The sequence below is a fragment of the Ambystoma mexicanum genome, chromosome 3q (genome assembly GCF_040938575.1).
Source record: "Ambystoma mexicanum isolate Mex_15411 chromosome 3q, UKY_AmexF1_1, whole genome shotgun sequence".
Classification (NCBI taxonomy): domain Eukaryota; kingdom Metazoa; phylum Chordata; class Amphibia; order Caudata; family Ambystomatidae; genus Ambystoma; species Ambystoma mexicanum.
In genome coordinates, this window is record NC_090926.1 from 546,029,187 (window position 1) to 546,050,847 (window position 21,661).

At 44.0% G+C, this 21,661-nt stretch overlaps 1 protein-coding gene across 2 annotated transcripts in view; it reads left to right on the top strand.

The window, feature by feature from the left end:
• DOCK2 (dedicator of cytokinesis 2) overlaps nucleotides 1–21,661 on the top strand; it is a 2,833,934-nt gene that overhangs the window by 2,670,543 nt on the left and 141,730 nt on the right. The window contains exons 47-48 of one of the 2 annotated variants that reach the window (XM_069654309.1): nucleotides 2,965–3,102; nucleotides 6,677–6,700. In XM_069654309.1, coding sequence (XP_069510410.1) covers nucleotides 2,965–3,102; nucleotides 6,677–6,700 — 162 coding nt within the window. The remainder of the gene's footprint in view (nucleotides 1–2,964; nucleotides 3,103–6,676; nucleotides 6,701–21,661) is intronic. The other variant, XM_069654310.1, reaches the window with a different exon arrangement.

Consider the following 21,661-nt stretch of genomic DNA (forward strand, 5'->3'; position numbering starts at 1 on the left):
TTTTTTTTTACAGATGGGGATATGGTGCCTTTCCTGACTTGTTATGGAGTCCAGACTCTATTTTCTAAGTATCAGGGATATTCAGCCATTCTCATCTAATGTATATAGTTTAGTGCAATTCCGACCTATGCCGATTAGATAAAACTACTTTGCCTTAGTGAGCACTTTAGCCTTGGGCAGGATTCTCAAAGGAAAAATCTCTTGGAGTCTCCCATTGAGATGGCCCACAAAGTCTTTCTCCCAGCCTGTAGCTACCTTATCACCCTGCCTGTGTCTCAATGCAAAGTTGCAGGCACACTGGCAACTTCATCTCACAAGGTCCTCTCTCTGGCTACTGATTGGCCTTCTCCAACTTCTCCAAGTGTTGTCTCTTCTCAGGTTTCCCTCTCTCTGCTCCTGCTTTCCACTATCCAATCTACTGCAACTCCCACACTGATTGCCCATTTCTCTGGCCTTTTCACATGCCTCTCATTGTTACTCACTTGTGATTGGTCAGACAAAGTCTGTGTTTCATTCAGGCCTCCGCATCGGATATATAGCATCTCTATCACAATAAGGGTCCTAGCTCTGGGTCTGGAATCTTGAACAATGATGAAAGGCTCAGTGGCTAATTTCAAGTCAGGCGGAAATTCCCACTTCTCCAGCATTATCATGGGTATGCTGTGCGATTTCTGACGAGACTCACTGAGGTTGGTCCATGTTCACTTATACTTTTGTCTGCTCTCATCTGCCATTGTCAGCTTTTGAATCACCAGCACCAGCTTGGCGAGCCCATACATATGTGTCTTACAGGCCTGACTTGCAACACACATTGGGCCTCATTACGAGTTTGGAGGCCGCCATGGCGCTATTAGCGCCATGGCGGCCTCCAAACCCGGGTCCGGGTCTGGTCTGGCTGAATGGGGACTTACCGGGACATTCAGACCTATGCAGACCTGGTAAGTCCCCATTCAGTTTACCATTCCCCATTCCCACTTGAGCCCCCATAGGGATCAATGGGAATGGGGAAGGCGCTAATAACGGGCCCACAAATTGCTGGCCCATTATTAACTCCAAGGTCCCTTAATGGGACTCACAGAGAACGGCTGGTCCGACCAGCCGTTCCTGCTGGGACCCGCAAAGGGCCCTCGGAATAGAGCAGTAAGGGTTTACCAGCAGCGGCATCCCTACCGGTGCCCATAAACCCTTACCACCCACCTCGTAATGAGGCCCATGGTCTTTTCTTACCCCCACCAGTGCCCATTCTAGTCAATGTGGTTCCATGGGCTCTTGTCTTCGGATGTACAGACACTTGGAAGGGAGGGGGACTTGCAGAATCCTTAGTCCTCACCTGCTCTTTCTACAGATAATCTGCAGAGGTTCTGGTATGCAACCATTGACAAAGTGTACCCAGCTTTAATGGGAGTTTGGGCTTTTGTGGAACCTTATGTAAGTGCTACAAAGAGATTTTGTCCGAATGAGACTAGCCTAACATTCCCTTCAGTGTCAGTGGCTGTATTCCAATGCTAGAGCATGGTCCAGATGATGGAGGGGATCTCTGCAGCTCTCTTTCTGTACAACCTTCATGTAGCTCACGGCTCTAGCTAGATCACCCTGGAAGGCCAGATTTCCTGGGCCTCCATAGCCCACCTGAGTTAGAGGGCTTACTCAAATACTGCCACAAGCAAAAGGTTGGGTGTTTTCGTTCTTCTCTGAGCACTTAACACACTTAACACAAGCATTTGCTCAGTTTGTTGAGTCATATCCGATAATAGTGGCACTCAGGTTACTATCCAGATGGTGCCTGTATGCCGAACCAGATGGAACTATTGGCATGGCAGTTGATTTCCAACAGAGCCTGGCCACTGAATTGTATTGAATCCTGCACCTCATTGCATGTGAACTTTTGAATTCAGCATAACATTATACTACTAGGTGAGATATAGTACAGCTATGTCTTTAGTCACTATATTCTCTGTAGTGGAATTTGACCACAGATGGAGCCAGAAATATGAACATCCTTGTGCCCACCTTGACAATTCATGTATCAGCCATGACTGATCAGGTGCTCAATATGGTGATTACATCCACACACAAGAGTATTTGGTCCACAATGACAGCTGGTGTGTCTGCCAGGAGAAAAGAGAATAAGTGTATTCAGGAAAGAGGCAGGTGTCTGACGAGTTGGAGAGGGGCAATGATAATGCAACCTCCTAGAAGGTAACACCGATCTGGGATTCCCTCTGTGTCTTTCAAATTTCTGAATACAGTGTGAAACAATGCATCATAAGTTTAGACTATACAGCATAGATCATTGTTTATTTCATCTGTGCACCTCTTAACATTCTGCCAATTGTGTCACCTTTACATGATTTCATTCTGGTGAATTATTACGTTTAGGCGCATGTTGTACATGTTCCACTGCACTCTATAATTTGCCTAATGTGACTCGAGTAATTAAAATAATTGCTATAACATGTTTCAATGCGTATGTAAAATACTCTCCCGAGTTTTCACTCAGTGTAACACAATGTGAGATGTCACATGGGAACACGTGCTTATCACAATCAGAAGATCGGGGTGTTCATTTTAATTTGTCGTTTTAAGACAGTGTGGGTTTTATGACAAGTGAAAGAATGGCGGCACGGTATTAACAGCAGAGTGCAGTAGTACAGACATGGGCCCTAATTTACAAAACGTTTTCAAAGTCTGTGTGATCGGTTGTCCATTGTGCCTTCATTCTGGTGTGATGTGATTTTGTTTGATAAACAGAGGAGTTGAAAATGTAGTCGTGGAAATTGTTTATTTACGAGAATAGTTTAGGTATATCCTCTGTCAAGTTTGCAGATTCTAGGTTTTCAGACACAACACAAAGTTTGTTTCCCATTATTTCACAAAAGCCTGCGCTAATACAAATGTCTGTTTAAAAGAAAAATCAGAAACACATTGTTTGAAAATATTTACCTTTGCTTACATTTAATGAAGGTACCGTTGCTTGGTGCTGGCATTAAACTCCATGGAAAGCGAGTGGCTGATGACCTGCGTCCATTCCATGACCGCATGGAAGAGTGTTTCAAGCATTTAAAAATGAAAGTGGAGAAAGATTATGGACCCAGAGAGCTGGTAAGATATTTTCCAAACTGCCAGTAGAAATTAAATGGTTTTCTTTGTTTTCCGACTCTCAATACCTCATCCTTTAATATCGTAGACAAAACACATGGTTGATTCAAGTTTCTGGGCAATCTGCATATCCAGAATTTCTCTTTTTATCAGTTTCTTTATTTTGCTTAAATTATGGGATGCTTTAAAACTCTAAGATATATTGAATATATGGGAGCACTTTTGATTTTAAAAAAATAGTAATTTGGCAGCGGAGAGACATGTGTATGCCACCTTTTTCACTGCATTTGCACTCAGCTGTGCAAAGTGAGCAAACTCTGCCTGGAATGGCTGAATGCCAGGCTGCGTTCACTTTAAATTGTGAGTGCTGTTTACCATGTTCACATGGCAAGTAGCACTCACAATTACAATTAAACCCTGCCCGTCATGCAAGCATGTCTGACAGCAAATAGTTTCAATTGGGAACACTGCTTACCATGTGCGTATGGCAGGCAGCATGTGCAATGGATCCCTATGGGTTCCACCTGCATAATGCTTGTGCATAAAGCTAGCAGACCCCATAGGGATCTCTAGAATTTGTGCTGGCATGGAAATCCATGCTGGTGCAAATGCTGAAGCATTTGTATGGCAGAGAGTAAGGGAGGCGGCAGAAACAGAAGTTGCGTTTCACCCTTCCTCCCCACCATACAAGTGAATGAAAATGGGGGTACCGTTAATGGAAGGCGTAAAAACCGTATTCCAGGCTTTCAAGACTTTTACTAACATTATGCCCACCATAGAACATGAGCCCTATAGTGATTCCATAAACTTGCAATGCATTTTATCTCCCCAACCACTCAGGGATGCTTTCTATCATATATGACATTTATATGCTATATAAGAGAGTACAATTATGCCACATCTTATTGTAGAGTAGGTGTCACTGGTCAGTGGTAAAAGATGCCAAATGGCTTTAGAAAAGCATCTACATTTTATTGAACTTACATTTTGTAGGAAAAATGGCAGGATGCAAACAGTTCAGTCCACATTCTACGACTATATTAAAAACGTTATACCTTACACAGAAACAAACTTTAACTACTAAACAATCAAGGCCATCCTAGGACAGCCATGATCAAAACGGATCGAGCACTTACGAAGAGCGTTTACAACTTTCATTTGCTGCATTAACTATACTGTGGTCCTGAGTTTTTTGTTCTCCCTATTGAACAATAAATTGGCAGACGGTGCCTCAGCTTGTTTTTTCAATGAATTTCAGATATTCCGAATTGGCATCGAAATATGTGAAGCATTTACTGGCCCTCAGACATGATGTCCAAAAGGTTGATCTTGCAAAGATGTAAAGTATGTGGTCTGAAAGGCTCTAGCCTATATTGCCGAATGAAATAGAGTGGTTGAGGGCAATACATCAATAAATCAACAGAATTGCGCAATATGACCCGAGGAGGGGGCCATTACTGGTCTGGTAATGCCCCTGGGGCCATAGTTAGAAGCCCGAGCGAAGCTAGGGCTTTAACGGAGTCCCGGGGGCTTTACCAGACCATTAATAGCTCCCCCTTGACGGTCATATTGCCATTAGTACCCGGCACATTGTACCGGGGTACTCATTGCAATTTTTCACGAGTAGAGAAACAGGGCTGCAACCATTTCACGACTCGAGAAAAAGAAAAGAAAAAAATGAGCACCGGGGATCGGGAGAGGAGACTATATGTAGTCCCTTCTCCCTTTCCATTGCAACCACTGAAATGAATGGAACAGGGAGAAGGGACTACAGGCAGTCACTTCTCTCTTTCCATGGAGACGGTGGTCGGAATCAGCACGAGATGCACACCACAACGTCGTTGGGATTACCATCAGGAAAGACACTGAAACACACCAATCGGTGCATTTATTTTATTGATATTTTGCCGTGCCGGGTACTAAGTTACATTAAATCCTTGTTGAAAGATACATCCAATGTTTCTACCTCCACCATTAAAAATAAATAACTGTTTGCTCTGAGCAATTGTGTTATAATAATAACCAGGTCCAGTTCCTACCCCAAATACAAAGATGTATTTTAACATGTTGGTGACTACAAACCTCCCCTTATGAGCAACATAAAGCATTCATGAACAGGTGTTATTGTCACGGCATTACCATTACGCCAAACTGAGCATTGATAAAGCAAATAGCTTTGCCAAACACCTAGGTAGACATTGGTATCATGTCTCCTGCTGCGGCCAACATTTGCCATGGTATCATTACCATCATGTCCATTGCACACCAAAATGAGCATTGGCAAGGGCATTACCTTTGCCAGACCCCAGGTAGACATTAGTATAATGTCTCCAGCTACTCACATCATTTGCCAAGCAAATGGATTATATCGCTAGGAAGTACCATCATTTGTCATGTGGTCACTTTATATGCTTTGGTACGCATAAGCCAGGAATTGCTATAATACAGCATGTCATTCGGTTAAAGGCATACGATTTCACGCTATTTCAAAATTTTGTTTTGAAAATTACAATATCAATGACTTACACCTTTGGCAAGTATTTCCATCCAAGCCCAACTTTTGGTACCATTGCCATTCACTTCTCAAGTAATGAAACCATTGTAAGTATATGTATAGTTAGCAATGCAGTATTAGTATAGCACAGCCAGTTTACATTATGCAAAACTAGGGAACCATTCCATGTTGACTTTTCCCACTTAGCTCAGTAAGGTCAGATACTACTATGCCTAGGCATGGTTACAACAGCCATGGCCGATCCCATTATGTCCAATATACAGTAAGTGAACATTTCAATACTCATAGTTATCACGGTGTGTGTGTGTGTGTCTGTGTGTGTGAGTGTGTGTGTGCACGCGCGCATGTGGTTGTGTGTGCATGCGCATTAACATGTGCAGTGGAATGGTCTGTAACAATAGAACATACAGAATATTGTTGAAACATGTTCTATGCTGGATCTAGACTATTGATACTATATCAATGATATATGTATACTTTATTCCATGGATGTATCAGAATTCAGATATCACTGATGTATCTTCCAGTAATTCCTATGTCAAGAAATTAATATAGAGATATATACATACTATTGCATGCTACATCCTCGTCCTACTTGGAAAACATAACTAAGATAGAGACAACACTTGATAATCGTGTAACCAAAGCTACTGTAAAGGATCATAGAAAGGCCCCCCTATTTTGTTCAATGTTGAGGCCTTTTGAACAGTCCAATATTTGCAAATTGCTTTAGCCTCAGTCTGTCTCAGTACTTTTTCCCTATCTCCCACTCTGGGGTATTTATTAATGACTTTCAAACCAATAAACTGTATATATGCCTTGCTGTATATTTGGTGACATTCTTATTAATGGACAGACAGTGGCAACCTGGGATCTTCTTTATTCAAGGTACTCAGATGTTCCCCGATGCATACTCTGAGTTCCCGAATGGTACTACCAAAGTTGTGTAGTCCCCAAACACACAATATAGTGTACACTACATATTTGATTCTGCAAATGATACATTCTGAAATCTTCAACTTATACTTGATATTAATCTTAATGTTCTTGCATTCCTTGCAGCCGGAAATTGGCTCCACGTTAATAGTAAGTAGGTTTGTGGCATGGTTATTAAGCCTTCAGTATTTGAACTCTTTGTGAAAATATGGGAATTTCCATATAAAAGGAACATAGATTGTGGGGTGAAACAAAATGTTTTTGATACTCTTTTGGATTTGTGATCAGGTGTACAATATAATGATTTCTAGAGAAGAAACAGTAAATGTGTAAGATTGGATTAACAAGGGTACTTTGTTATGTCAATTCCTTTGCATTATTACATAAACTTGGCAATTGGCTATTTAATAGTAGATTGCCTATCTTGTTCACTGTTGAACTTGCCTTGAGATTGCAAGGAAAGAAACTGTGGCATTATACTGGGTGAAGTAGGTGATGGTTATTTACTTAAAGTATTACTACTGAGCTCGTAGGCCCTTTAAGCGAGGTAGTGCTTTATTGAATGGATGGGGATGCAGAAGTTACTCTTACACCAATAATAATACAGACTCAGGAAGTTGGCAAAACTTAGCTGTTTTATTTGCAATTATCTAGAACTGGGAGTACAACGGACATCACCAGACGTCTCACAGCATATCTCTCAAAGTTTTAAATGAAACAATACATATTTATTGTAAAAACTCGCCATCATTGACATCATACTACGTGGCAAACTAAGAAAACCTACTTGGGATCGTGGTTGGTCTACGGGGAACATCTAGATATACTTTCTATGGAGGATAGGAGTGTGATTGGGTCTCTATAGTCAGGTGGACAGCTATGCCCACCCCTAGTGCAAGTGATCTTCATTGTCTTCAAACACACAATGTTTCATCGGAATTCAAACTATAGGGCTTTTTGCTACATGGCCCTCTAAAATTGGTTGGCAGGCGTGTACCCTTCTGGAATATGCCACTCACTAGCATCATGTAAGCTGGTACCCCAGGTGTGTGTGGGTGGACTTGAGCATGCCTCCCCACCCAATCAACCCACCAATACATCATCACTCCTGCTGTAATCCGCTTGAATTGTTTTGAACTCGGCCTTACAAAGTATAGCTGTGCCTGGGAATAGAAGGGAGTGTGAGCACATTCTTATCTTCAGTCTTGATGTATCTTGCCCAAAGTCTATTTCCATCTAGACCATGTGACAGGAGACCATGTTTTTAGCTCTGTCTTTGTATTTAATACTATTAAATGAATACAACTTGGCACTCATAGTGTTTTTCCATTGCACATCAACAAGAGCTTGCCTCACATCTCACGTTCATTGTATCTTCTCGAATAGATAACCAGTTTCTTGGCTGCCCCAACCCTTGACACTGGGCCAAACAACCGACAACCTTCTTGATTCTTCATCATCAGCTATTTTCCTTTCTGCTGTGCCACACTTTCAGCCTTTTCACAACTGATGTCCTGGCTTGCTTAAATGCAATGTGGAGCATCCAGATTCTATACATATATATATGTTGGTAGCACGGCCTGCAGTCTATTTACTACATATAGCCAGCCTTTATGATTTCTTAGTCTACTTGCATTTCAGCATATGTACACTTATGAAACGGCTTGCATTTTCTTCAGTGCTCTTCGCATGCACAATCTTCATTCGGCATATAACATGTTACTCGATTCTTTACTACTTCATAAGATTCTGTAAGGTCTATATACTTTCTTCTTAAGCATCTCTCCTTGAAGTATCATCTCTGCTTCAAGTGATGTCACCAGTCTTCTCTTTCTTTCATCTTCACACTTCTTCAGTGATGTCCCCTAAGAGACTGCCATCTCTTTGTGGGTATATCATGCATGGTTTTCTCAATGGATACCTTGTTTCGAGGATTCATTGTGGGATAGGTACCATTACTGCCGTTGTGCATGTCACAATTTCCGGGTCCAACATACTGGCAAAATAGGGGCGGGATTTCTGGTAGAGGCATTTGGGTCCTCTTGCACACTAACCTTTTTATTATGTGTCTTTAGATAAAATTACAGGCTTTAAATTGTTTTCTTGGACAACACAGTAGATTGCTTGGCACGTTTTGGTATTATATCAACTTGCACTGTGAGCAACTAGGCTCCCCAATTAAGGTAATATGAATGGGATGGCATTACCACAAGTGCTGTTTTGGTGGGGCATACCGGTAACAGGATTTGCGGTATGCAGTATTTCTGATAAACTCATTGCACTATACAATTACAGAACTCTATGGGAAGACAAAACAAGACTGACGGTATGCCCCTGAATGCTCACACCAGAGAGAATATACCTTGCAAGGGAAGAAAGGCCTAAGTCGATTTTGTAAGGATAACGAGTTTAATCCCACACGCAGTTGAGAGCAACAGAAAAGAACGTGCTGCCGAAAAGTAGTTTCAGCAGAATCTTATAAAGCAAAACATTATCATAAGTGATGCAATACATACAATAAACACCTGCACGGCTGATTGGATGTACCCTATATAGGTACTACCTTTATCCATAAGGGATGGCTGTTTATTGATCCCAGCCCACTCCTGCAGGGCTCATCTTCTTCTCACGTTGAAGGTCAGAAAACAAACTAATGATACTGCTTGTTTTATCACTCATACTGTGCACTTGGCAGGCCTCAAGACGGGCACACAGGAGGTTCTGAGGCACTCTAACCTTCACACACACATTTCACTCTCACCCTCCACACCATCTGGCTCCAAGGTCTCCACCCTATTTTTGAACTATAATGTATTCCACCCAACACCTTGCAATACAAATCAAACGATTGTCGCACAACGGTGTGCCCTGTCCATCCTCTTTGCACATTTCAGGACATGTTACTTTTGGGGTTGGTGGTCAAAGGGCACCTGGTGTCATGGAATTCGGAGATCTTGAGGTTTAGTCAGTTATATGGGCTATAACTTGTGGACACTCAGGAATGGGCACGGTCAGGCTTTGGCCATTACGAGATAACATGCACACCAGGTGTCGGCTTCTGATCACAGCCTTGTAGGGCACATTCCTCTTGGGTGAAAAACACATCTTTGCAAAACTTTCAAGAAGAATTAATACACACTGTGGCGGGTGGGGTTGCAAACTGTCCTCATGGGAGCTCAGATATGACTGGAGCTTTCTGTGACCTTGTGAATTTGGGTCTAGTGCATGTAATGCTGCATTTGCTGCACAAACCTTCTCTTCCACCTAGGATTATTAGCATCTACACTAAATAGTGATACCGCTGGCACCTTGGGACACACCATGTAGTTAAACTCTATTGGTTTTGTTAACATGGGGTCTTGCTGGACGGAAAGGTGTCCCTCTCACTGTCCACCCTCCCCCCTGGCTCATCATAGTGCCTTGAATGCATCTCACCTTACTTTAAAGCACCTGGGGGTCAGGGCTGCCCCTTCCCACCATTCCCCTCTTTTGTTACTTCTACAGTAACAAATTCTGGAATAGTTCTGTGCTCCCACTCCCCAGTTTCTACACCTACATATGGCGTATTCCTCTTTACTGGAACCCACACCTTGCACACTCATCGCAAACTCTCCCCCTTACGTGCATACTCTTCAGGTGAGCAAGTCATGTAAATGCATACCCCTTGACCCGACAGGTCCACCCAAACCTCATCAACTTCATCTCCATACGGCATGGGGAACATTTCATACTTCGGGCCATCCTGTGGGACATCGGTTTGGGCCCTGTTGACCGAGACCTGGGCAATTCGGCGCAGAGTTTGTTCAGTGTGGGTTTTAGGAGCTTCCTTCTGTTTTTTTGTGGGATATCTCTACTTTGGCCAGTTCCTCCGTTAGACGGGAGGTTTCTTCTCTGCATGCTTTGCGTCATAATATGAATTTTAAAAACAAATAACCCTAACGTCATTCATGTCACATCAATGACCTCGCTCTCCACGTACTCACACCTTTTACACTTCCCCATGCATCTGTCCCCTACTTGTTATCTCTTATAAGATTCTACTCACATGTGCATGCTCACCCGAACTCATCCGCACAGGGATCCAACACCGGCCTGCACTCTCCTCGAAGCTGCATCCCATTTTAAAGAGCAGAGAGGACTTTTCTTTAAAAGGCTCCTGCTAAACCCCTCGAAACACATGTTTTTTCGGGGCCGGTCACTGTAGGTGGGTGCAGCTCCTTCTGAAGAAGTGGCCTGGAAGCCTCCGCAGGTAAGGGGGGCGCTGGGATCATGTTGTGGTCACCAATTGAAGGCGCACCCCTGATCACTCACAATAGAGAGAATATTACCTGCTAGGGAAGAATGGCCCAAGTCGATCTTGTAAGGATAACAAGTTGAATCTCACACTCAGATGAGAGCAACAGCAAAGAACTCTGCCATAAGTGAGGCAAAACATACAGTAAAAACCTGCATGGCTGATTGGATGGACCCTATACATAAGGGATGAAAGTTTATTGGTCCTAGCCCAGTCCGTCCATCTTTCATCACATGGGTACTGCAGGGCTAATCTTCTTTTCATGTTGAAGGTTAGAAAACAAATTAATTATACTCCGACTATACAGCTTGTTTTATAACTCATGCTGTGCACTTGGCAGGCCTCAAGATGGACACACAGGAAGTTCTGGGGCACTTCAACCTTAACAAACACATTTCGCTCACTCCCTCCATGTCATCCGGCTCCAAGATCTCCACCCTCGTTTTGAACTATAATTCATTTCTCCCAGCACCTCACAAACAAATCACATGATTGTCGCTCAATGATGTGCCCTTTCCATCCTCTTTGAACATTTCAGGACTTGTTACTTGGTGTTGGTGTCAAAGGCCACCTGGTGTCATTGAATTCGGAGATCTTGAGTTTTAGTCCGTTATATGGGCTATAACTCGTGGACACTCAGGAATGGGCATGGTCATGCTTTGGCCAATGTGAGATAACATGCACACCAGGTGTCGGTCTCTGATCGTGGCCTTGTAGGACACATTCCTTTTGGGTGAAAAACACATCTTTGCTACACTTTCAAGAACAATGAATACACAGTGTGGCGGGTGGGGGTGCAAACCGTCCTCATGGGAGCTCAGGCATGACTGAAGATTTCTGTGACCTCGTGAATTTGGGCCTAGTGCATGTAATGCTGCATTTGCTGCACATGCCTTCTCTTCTACCTAGGATAATTAGTATCTATGCAAAATAGTGATCCAGCCCGCACCTTGAGCCAAACCATGGAGTTAAACTGTAATTGGTTATATTAGCAATGGGTCCTGTTGATGGCAAGGCATCCCTCTCACTGTCCCCTGCCCCCTGGCTCATCATAGTGCCTCAACTGCATCTCACCTTACTTTAAAGTGCCTTGGGGGAGCGGGTTGCCCCCTTCCCAACAGGACTTACTTACTGTTAAGATACTGGTGGGGGGTGCCTGTACTTCTGCTCTCTATATGGTAGAGGAGAGGCACAGAAGACCCCAGCCAAGATTCTCAAGCAGTAACAATGGACGAGCAATCAAGGCCTAGCTTCTCAGGAGGTGATGCAGACTGGTTCTTAAGTACAGTGTACTCCCCGAACCCCCACAAAGGAATGTCCACACACTGTATTACTGAAAACACAGTCTTTATATAATTAATATTCAAAGGTATGTACACGATCACAATAACGCACTTTGTATTCAGAAATCAACAATGATGAATATATACAATTCTAAAGTGGTACCACCATTGTTATCAAATCTCATTAAAGTGCATCAACTGCACAGTTAAAATGTCACACAGATCAATAACGAGGAAACCAGCAATAGAGATAGGAAGGAACGTAAAATGGTTGAAACAATAGGCTGAATGCTGGAATATACCGATAGACATAGTTCTGTGTGGAGATCTCCCCACCTGGGCAACCTGTAAAATAAAGATATATAGCACAAGCCCAGTCCATATATTGTTCAATAGCCTTATTTCCTCCTATAATGTTGTACCTGGTGGAGTAGAGTTCTTCGAAGACGCGTCGAAGGATCCTTCTTGAGTGACTCCCTTTAAAACAGGAGCCAAGGATCGTCGAGAGGCGTTGAAGATGGTGAACTTGTCATCAACGGCGGCGATGAAAAGTTCAAGGGTGCCGAGACCCCGATGTTGATCCAGGCGGTGCTCGTCAGCGACGTCCTGCGAGGATGAGGTGTACGGGGCACCTCGGCGATAGATTGTTCAGGACCACAAACAGTTTCAGAAGAGCTGTAGCCCAACGAGTTCGTCGAGTCGTCAAGGTCTTTGTGGCCTTCAGGTGGCTGGAAACCCACCGGCGGATTCTCCTCGGCGCGTTGGTCGTCCTCGACTTTCTCCGGCGGGACAAAGCGGTCAACGTGGTGGACAAGGGAGTCCTTGGATTCAAAATGTTCTTTGGCAAAGGAGCGGGCGGCTCCGGTCTTCGGCGGCACAGCGTCAAGTGGTCCCCACGGCTGTGCAACACAACTTCGACGGGCCTCCAGCGGTTACACAAATCTGTGAACCCTGGTTGACGGCAATATACTTCAACAGCGGCGAAGTCCGTGTGCTCTGCTTCGTTCTCCTTAGCGGTCCAGTCTCGGGTCGGCAGCCAATAGAGGGTCTGACTTCCAGGGAGCTTCGGCGAAGGTTAGCGGTGCTCGATGGTCCCTCGGAGCACGGGAAGAGGGCGCCTTACCAGGTCCTCTCTTGGATCAGTCCTTGACGAGTTCGGCAGCTTTCAGATCAGGTCGAAGTAAATGCAACAGCAAGTCTTCTTCTTCCAGCTCGGCGTTGGGGATCAGCAGTTCCAGTTACTCTTAAAGTGTAGACACAGCTTCTGAACAATTTCCAGTGGTGAGAGGTCCCCAGATATACTATCTTGTCTCTCATCCACACTGCTGGGTCCCTCTCAGCAGCCAATCATACAGAAGGGCATTCATGCAGTCAGTCAGCCAATCAGGCACAAAGTGCATTCAAGCCATCCTCCTCCCTCTCAGACACTCACAACAAGGAATGTGAATTGGGACGAGTACCCAGCCATTCAACACTACACACTGCATTCAGGCCAGTTTCAGGCAGGGCTGTCTCAGTCTTTGTCTCTAATACCAGAAACCAGACAGCCACAACAAGAAGTGCATATTGGTCACACACTCCATTCACCCAGGTCCCACCCACAGGGCGTACCCACAACATACAGTCACTGGGAAGGCTTCAGTCAGTCTGGACTGGACTTCACAACAACACCATATATGGAACTTCCAACCAACAGCCAGTCAGGGGGAAGGGACAGAGTCAGGGCTTCCCAGGACTTTGGGAAAACAAGGTAATAGGTAATAGAAAGCAAGAGGCCACAGGGGCCATCTTGTTTTCCATCAGGAATCAACTGATTCCAGTGGCAGGGCCTGGGGATCCCCAAAATGGAGGATACCCAGCGCACCTGTCAAAGTCAGCATGGAGCTGCCACCAGCCCATAGCCTGCTCTGCGGGCCACCCACAGGTGCCCTAAAACATACACTAGGGGCACACAGTTGTACCCCCACCGATGGGTGCCGTAAGGGTATCCCACGGTCTGTTCACCAAACCAAAAGAGAGAGAGCTACACCGCCAGGAGTCCCACATGAACTCCTGCGTGGAAAACACGACAGAACACACGATAAAAAGGCAGTAAATGACAAGGATACGGAGGCCCTGTCCGTCCGATGCATTTCCAGCACCACACTTACTGCAGCTGGCAATATTTTATCTGAGCACTTGCTCATCTATATTATAAGATTTGGTAATATATCAGACAGTTTTAGCCTTCCTACACACTTTGGGATGTAAGGATGGATATAATCAGGTGGAATTAGAGATCACTTTAGAGTTAGACCATATGTCCTATTGTTGGGTTTGCCCCTCTCTCTAAGAAGGTGGGACAACCATAAAAGGTAATTTGAATGGTTGTAGTGGTGGTGGATACATGTACACCCGCAAAAATAGCAGATTGGTGAATCACCATACATTGAAATGAGCACTATGGTGTGGTGGTGCTGTTTGTTGTTTAATTAAGTTTTAAAATTGAACTGATTAATAGTAGTCTTCCATACATGTGCTGTCTTCTTTCCTTAACCTTTGAAACCCATTTTGGTCCCTCCATGTGCTGATCTATGAATCTACCTATGAAATACAACAAACATTGTGAAATTTGACCCTGCATGTATTAAGTAATGTATTGTTACATTTTTGCTGTGCACAAGATTATTGATTATCATTGTAACTTTTATGTTGGCTGAAGATTGGGTTCTCTTAGCCCTGCAGAAGACCTGGTGTTTCAGGTCAAAACACACGTTGGCAACCCAACTACCCACTCACGCAACAAGTCTACATTGAATTGTTCTTATTATAGGTGCATATGAAAGATTATATATAGGCTTTAGGGCAATAGTACTTTGGTCACACTACGTAGAAGGCTTTGTGTTTGAGATGACCCTTAGGCTTGTGTCACCTGTTGTTACCACTGCAGACTCACAACCCTGTGTATTAATAAGAGTAGTATTGCAATAAGAATAATCTATCTTACTGATTGTCCTTAGCTTGATGGAGGTGTAGCCCCATACCTGTAGATATATCCATAAGCCAATTTTACCTAGCACAATGTACCCCTTCAGGGCATAAATCTTAGCACTACAAGTGCTAGGAAACTATCTAAACAGTGGTTGTGCAGTGCTAAGGATGGTGTGTGTATGTGCATTGATGTGGGAGGTGTGTGTGCAGTGGCAGTGAATAGATCGGTATGTGGGCATCGCTGTGTTGTGTAAGGGGATACAAGTGGGGACTTTGTGGTGATGGGGCAGTGAGTGTGTGTGTGCGTTCGCCTATGCAGTGCAAGTGATGGTAGGTCTGTGCAGAAGTGTGCTTAGGGCAGTGTGTGTGTGTGCATGCAGTGCTGGGATAATGTGTATCTGCAATGTGGTGCTAGGGTCAGAGTGTGTAAGGGGCTGTGTGTGTGTCTGTATAAATGCTGGAACATGAACTTTATGTTAACATAAATGATAATGAGCTTGATAAAACAAATGCTTTTCAAATTAAACTCTTTCCAATTCAGAATTCCTCATCGGGTTAGGCTGGAAAAGTCTCAATTTCAACATGGCTGCTCTGTTTGCTATCATCAAACAAACCCCAAACTCTGCCTATCCGTCTTCATATCTTTCTCCCATCTATCTATTCTTGCAAGCCAATAGTTTCCCCACACTCGGGGCCTCATTTCAAGTTGTTTGTTATGCGGTAGAAGTGGCGGTAACATAATTACCTCCACTTTTAACACACTGCAGAATCAGTGTCTTGTGCTAATCCCACTGGTGGAATTAGCACCAGCAGAATTAACGCCGGTGGAATTACCGCTAACATTAGGTGGAATTAGTGTTGGCATAATTCCACCTGTGAAATTACCACCAACTTGTAAAGCAGTATTTCCGTGGAATCAAAAGTTAAAATACTGGTGCAATACCACTGAAAATGGGTGTTGATTCTGCCAAAAACACATTGCAGTTACCTCCACGTATAATGTGGAGGTAAATGCACATTAACAATAAAAGGCAATTGTGTCAAAGGAAAGTGCAGATAATAAGAATCATTTGATCATAAAAGAATCGCATTTCGTTATAAACATTAAAAACATAAAGAGAAAAAAAATACAAGAATTATCATGATCAAGAAAAACACCATAATAAATGCAGAAATATCCAAACACCAACAGTTGAGATAAAATATAGAGATCATATAATGCATTAACGCACATTGATCTGCCAAAACTATCTAGTACCAAATGTACTAAAAACTGTTAAAAAAAGAGGTTTCTCTACATATAATCATAATTCTATGCCCTAATCCAACATGTTTCTGTCCATAGTGTTACAAATGCAGGACATTCATCATGAGTACATATGCTATGTAATATCTCCTTCCCATCTGAATTAAAGAAATACATTAGATGGATGTTTGATGTGGCCTTCTCAATTTGTGGGAACCCAAAATCACATTGTGCCAACTTAGACAGATTTCCGACAGGGATGTACTCAACAAAGATGATAGGAGTTTCATTCAATGTGCCATTAGTTAATTTAGGTAGATGAATGCATGTAAATGCATTACATGATCTCTATATTGTATCTCTTCTGTGGGTGTTTGGACACTTTCTGCATTTATTATGGTATTTTAATGAGTAGGCTGATTTGTGTATGTTTTGTCTCTTTATGTTTGTAATGTTTCTAATAAAATGTAATTTTTTATGGTCTAATTATTTTTATTAGCTGTACTTTCTTTTCACATAATTACCTTTTGTTGTTCATGTGCATTAGGTGGAGGCAACTACATCTTGGTGGTAATTCCTCAGGTGGAATTAGGTTCTACACTAATTCCACCTGATGTTAGTGGTAATTCCGCTGGCATTAATTCTGCTGGTGCTAATTCCACTGGTGAAATAAGCACCAGCCCCTGATTTGGTGCTGTTGTAAAAGTGGCGTTAATTCAGTTTTTATGATCTGATTATTTGTATTTTCTGTACTTTCCTTTGACACAATGCCTTTTGCTTTTCATGATAAGTCTGTTACTCTTATATATTGTCTAAGTGCCTCCTAGATTTTGGGTTATTCTGTTCATGCATCAATGGCGGTAAACGCGTACAGGTGATGGAAATCAAGTCACAGGTGCACCCAATCCACTCAGAAGAGCACTTAAGGCCCAAACCTGACCCAAACACATTTTACAACATCCTGCTGTCACTAGCACTCACAAACTGGGACATGCAGCACCTCCTGCTCCACATTGAGCTGCAGAGGCACAAACCAAAACACAGGGCACATGGTGTAGAGAAGTGGAGGAGACAACGCAATGCAAGGTGTGTGCACATTACCCGGGTCAGGCTTTAACCCTGGGCATTAACTGATGCCAAGCTCATTATCCTGTAACTGCTAAACAGTGAGGGGATAGCAGAGGTACTGTCCATGATCCGTGACAACGTCCAGAGCAGGATCAATATCAGGACTGCCCTACCTCCACTGCAGAAGTTGCTGTCAGTGCTACATTTTCTAGCCAGTGGCACCTTCAAGCACGCTGTGACCATGCTGCATGGTGTGTCCCAGTCCACTTTTTCACTAGTGTTTGGGCAGGATCTCTAGGCATTCCTTTGCCATGCAGACAGCCACATCTCATGCTCACTACCTTTGCACAGATAAATGCCAGAAAGGCACACTTCTACACAGCAGCCCACATGCCAAATGTAATTGCTGTTCTGGACTAAATCCATCTGGCATTCATTGCTCCCCAGGAATCTGAAGAGGACTACCGAACAGGAAACAGTTCCACTCCATGAATGTGCAAGGTCTGTGAGATGCTGACCTGGCAATAGCACACTGCTGCACCCACTTTCCTGGATCCATCCATGACGCCATGGTCCTGTGTAATAGCACCCTGCCTGTGTGCAAAGAGAGCCACAGAGGACAACAAACATGGATGCAGGGTGTGTACACGTACCATCAGACAATACAATGTTACAGCACAAGTAGAATGCAATGTGAAGGGGCTGGCACAATACTACTACTGATCAATGCATACCTCTTCAAGGTCCCGTACATGCAAGACCTGCCCTCTTATGCCACACATGGCACTCACCAACCCACAGGACTAGGCCCAGCAGGACATTGCAGTAGTATGGCAGGTATGCATAATGCCCCAAGAAGTAACTCCTGCACAGATGACTACTGACTCCAGGAACAACAATGCATAGGGCACACATAACTACATAGCCAAGGCAACAGTTCAACACTGCACTATGGCAATGAAATACGGCAAGACACTACTGGCATGTATACTGCAAAACATGTATCTAAATCCTAAATCCATTGTGGCAGGAATGCACAAACCGCAAACATGCAGAGTAACAACAAATTACACTGTAGGGAACTATTTGACAGCACAGCACAGGACACCATAGGCCCAACACTGACAACATGCATATTTGAAATCCTATCACAGGCCATGTCTAGCACTACTTGCTTTCGAGCTGCATACACAGTGTAGCTCTAATTGACAATGCACTGTGAAGGCATCATGAAGCAAGACACAGACAACAGATTCAAGGTTCACACAGAATGCTGTAATTTTCTTAAATGTTAGGATGGTGTAAGGCCTAACTTGCCCTATGCTAAGGTAGGATTTCCCTACCTAAAGATACTAGGAATAGTCTAAAGTCTTTCTATGTCCAAAATCGATACGTGGCTTCACAACTAAAGCTTAACAATGTGTAGGGATGTCAGCAACCAAAGGAAATAGTTTTCAAAAATGGCTACCTCAGAAGAGGATCCAAGGGGAGTAGGTGTGAGCATATCCTCAATGCACCATGACTGACGTCTGTGTCCTATGGTCTTGCAGGTGACTCCGGTTACCCCAGCTCCCATGGCTGATAACACCTATGCACACTCCATTTACACCACAGGAGGTGGCCTGCAAAGAGGCACATGTCAGGACCAGACTCCTCATTGAGCTGACCTTTTCTGTGTCTAGACCCAACCGGAGGGGTCCTGATGTACAGGCCAGAGAAGGTTGGCCAGATATTTGATGATTGTGCCATGCTGCACAACATCTGCCTCAATGTCCTCCATCCCCTCATCTAGACATGCCTCCCCCAGCAGACAATGATGCACAGTCCAGAAATGCATTGCTGCAGCAAATTGATCATGAGGAAGCCAGAGACGGATGTCTGGTTTGGCAAGAATTAGTTGAACATTTTTTCTAGGCAAATTACTTTTCAAATGCATCACACTTTTGGATGTACGCACATTTGTAATATATCACCTTCTCACAAAAATGTTTGCATTTCTTCCAGTGAACTTTTTCTTTTTAAATGTACAACTGTGAGGAGCACCCATCCCCAACATCCTTTCCCACCCACCACCCCAGTCCTCGACACCATGCCCACCCACCTCCCGAAACCCCAACACTACTCCCACCCACCTCTCCAATCCCCAACACCACTGCCACCCACCTCCCTTGTGCCACTGAAATAGTGTCATCACATCATGTCACTTTTGTGGACTCTTTCCCTTGTGCACTTGCTTGGGCACTGTCAGGAACATCATTTGGGGGTCATCAACTGTGACACCTGGGGGGCACTGTTGCAACCCTTAGGGACTCCCATGCGACCCCAACTTTTAATCAAAAAATCAAATTATCCCCCCCCAAAAAAATGGAGTGACCAGTGGGTGAAACGGGATGCCTGACTGTGTAAGGCACTTGGAGACTGGAGGTCGCTGGAGCATTTTTGCAACATTCTTTATTGACTTTGCTTGGTTTACTGGTATTTTCGGTCAGAACCAAGTTGCTAACTGTGGCATGACATTTTTACTCAGCATCTTTAAAAGAACAAGCATGAAAAGTACTGTCACCTCGCTAGACTGATGTTTTGGTGTAGCGGCCTTTATATTTTGCACTGTAGCATGACTTTTTATAAACTGACCATCTATGGTGAATCAAGCATGATAAGTGTTCTTATGGGTCTAGACTGCCTTATATTGGAATCAGTTTGGACAGGTTTTCATATTGTGACATGTCACTTTTGATAGCCAAACCAACGGGAGTATGTTCCTACATAGGAGTACCGGCATATATTGGCAGAGCCACTTGTGCGCACAGTGCCAGAAATGATACTATAAAAATAATCTTAAAGCGAACATGATTATGGTATTATATCGGAATAATAGCATTTGTTAGTGGAGCCAGCATGGAAATGTTTTTTTATGCTGGCATATATTGCAGAGACCGGTAAGATAATGCATTGGGAAATACCCTCTGCACTTTTGCTGACTTGCATCTATTGAACTTTTTTAAGATTTACCTTACACACTACATAACCGATTGATGGCCTTTACCCAAATTGTTGGCCTTTTACCCACATTTTCACAGAAAGTGTGCTGTGTAATGCACCATTATTCAAAACATTTTCTCAGGGGAGGGAGAAGAATCCCCCTGAACCACCACAAACCCATTTTCGTTAGTTCGGGTTTCCTCACTACCCACGATCTCAATCACATACTTTTGGCAAATATTTACACCCTCCAAAAAACCAACTCACCAGACACCACTTGTGGCTGGTAAATGTGTGGACCAGGCTCCGCCGCCTTCTTTCTATGTTATGGTAAACATTTAAGCTTTGATTAAAAAACATATTTACTTCTTTCACTTGCAGTAGTGCATGCCCCTGTAGCGGCATAATCATCATGGACATTGCGCACACGTGGTGGTCCGGCCCGGGGTGTGGCGTGACCTTCGTTTTGTTAAGGAGCTTGGATTCCCCCACAGCGTGGCTGGCAGGGGAGCTGCCACATTTTGTGCTACGCCATTGGGCGCCACTGGGTCTGACAAAGGGGTAGTGTGCAAGTCTGCCATTGAGTACCCGAGTGAGAAACAACTTGTGGGTGTTTTCAATTTAAAATAACTGTGTGGTGAAATGAAGTCCCTGGGCACTGTTTGAGCCTAATTGCACAATGGGTGCTGCCATTGGATCCAAGGCAATGATCCCTCCATGAGGGTGAAGTAGGTGGAAGGCTCTCCTGCCTGGCCCCGGATGTATTGCATGATGAGGAGCATGCTTGCATGCACGGATTCTGAAATGGCAAGCATGCCCTCCATATGCTCCCTCATCCTCTGGCCCACAGATGTGATGGCAGCAGTCGCCATTGATGACTTCCAACACCAGTGGTCTAATGGTCTGGCAAACAACCTTCAGGATCCCTGAGCACTGTTCCAAATGGCCTACAGTTGCTGCACCTGTATCCCTGCAAGATTTTGTATGGTGACCTGGCACTGCTCCATTGTGTCCAACCTCCCCCAGATTACAGCCAATGAATGCTAAGGCACATTCTGGGGTCCATGGAGAGGGCACAAGCTGAAGCAGTGGGACCGGAAGTCAGTGTCATCCTTCTCACGTGAATGACAGCCATCAGTCCCTGTGTCAATCTCAGCCTGGTGCTGGAAATGGTTGTCTGTCTCACATGACGAACGGGTGTCGGAGGCAGATGGGTGGATTCAGATGTTGTGTCATGTCTGAAACTGACAGCATGTTGCTTCTCGGGG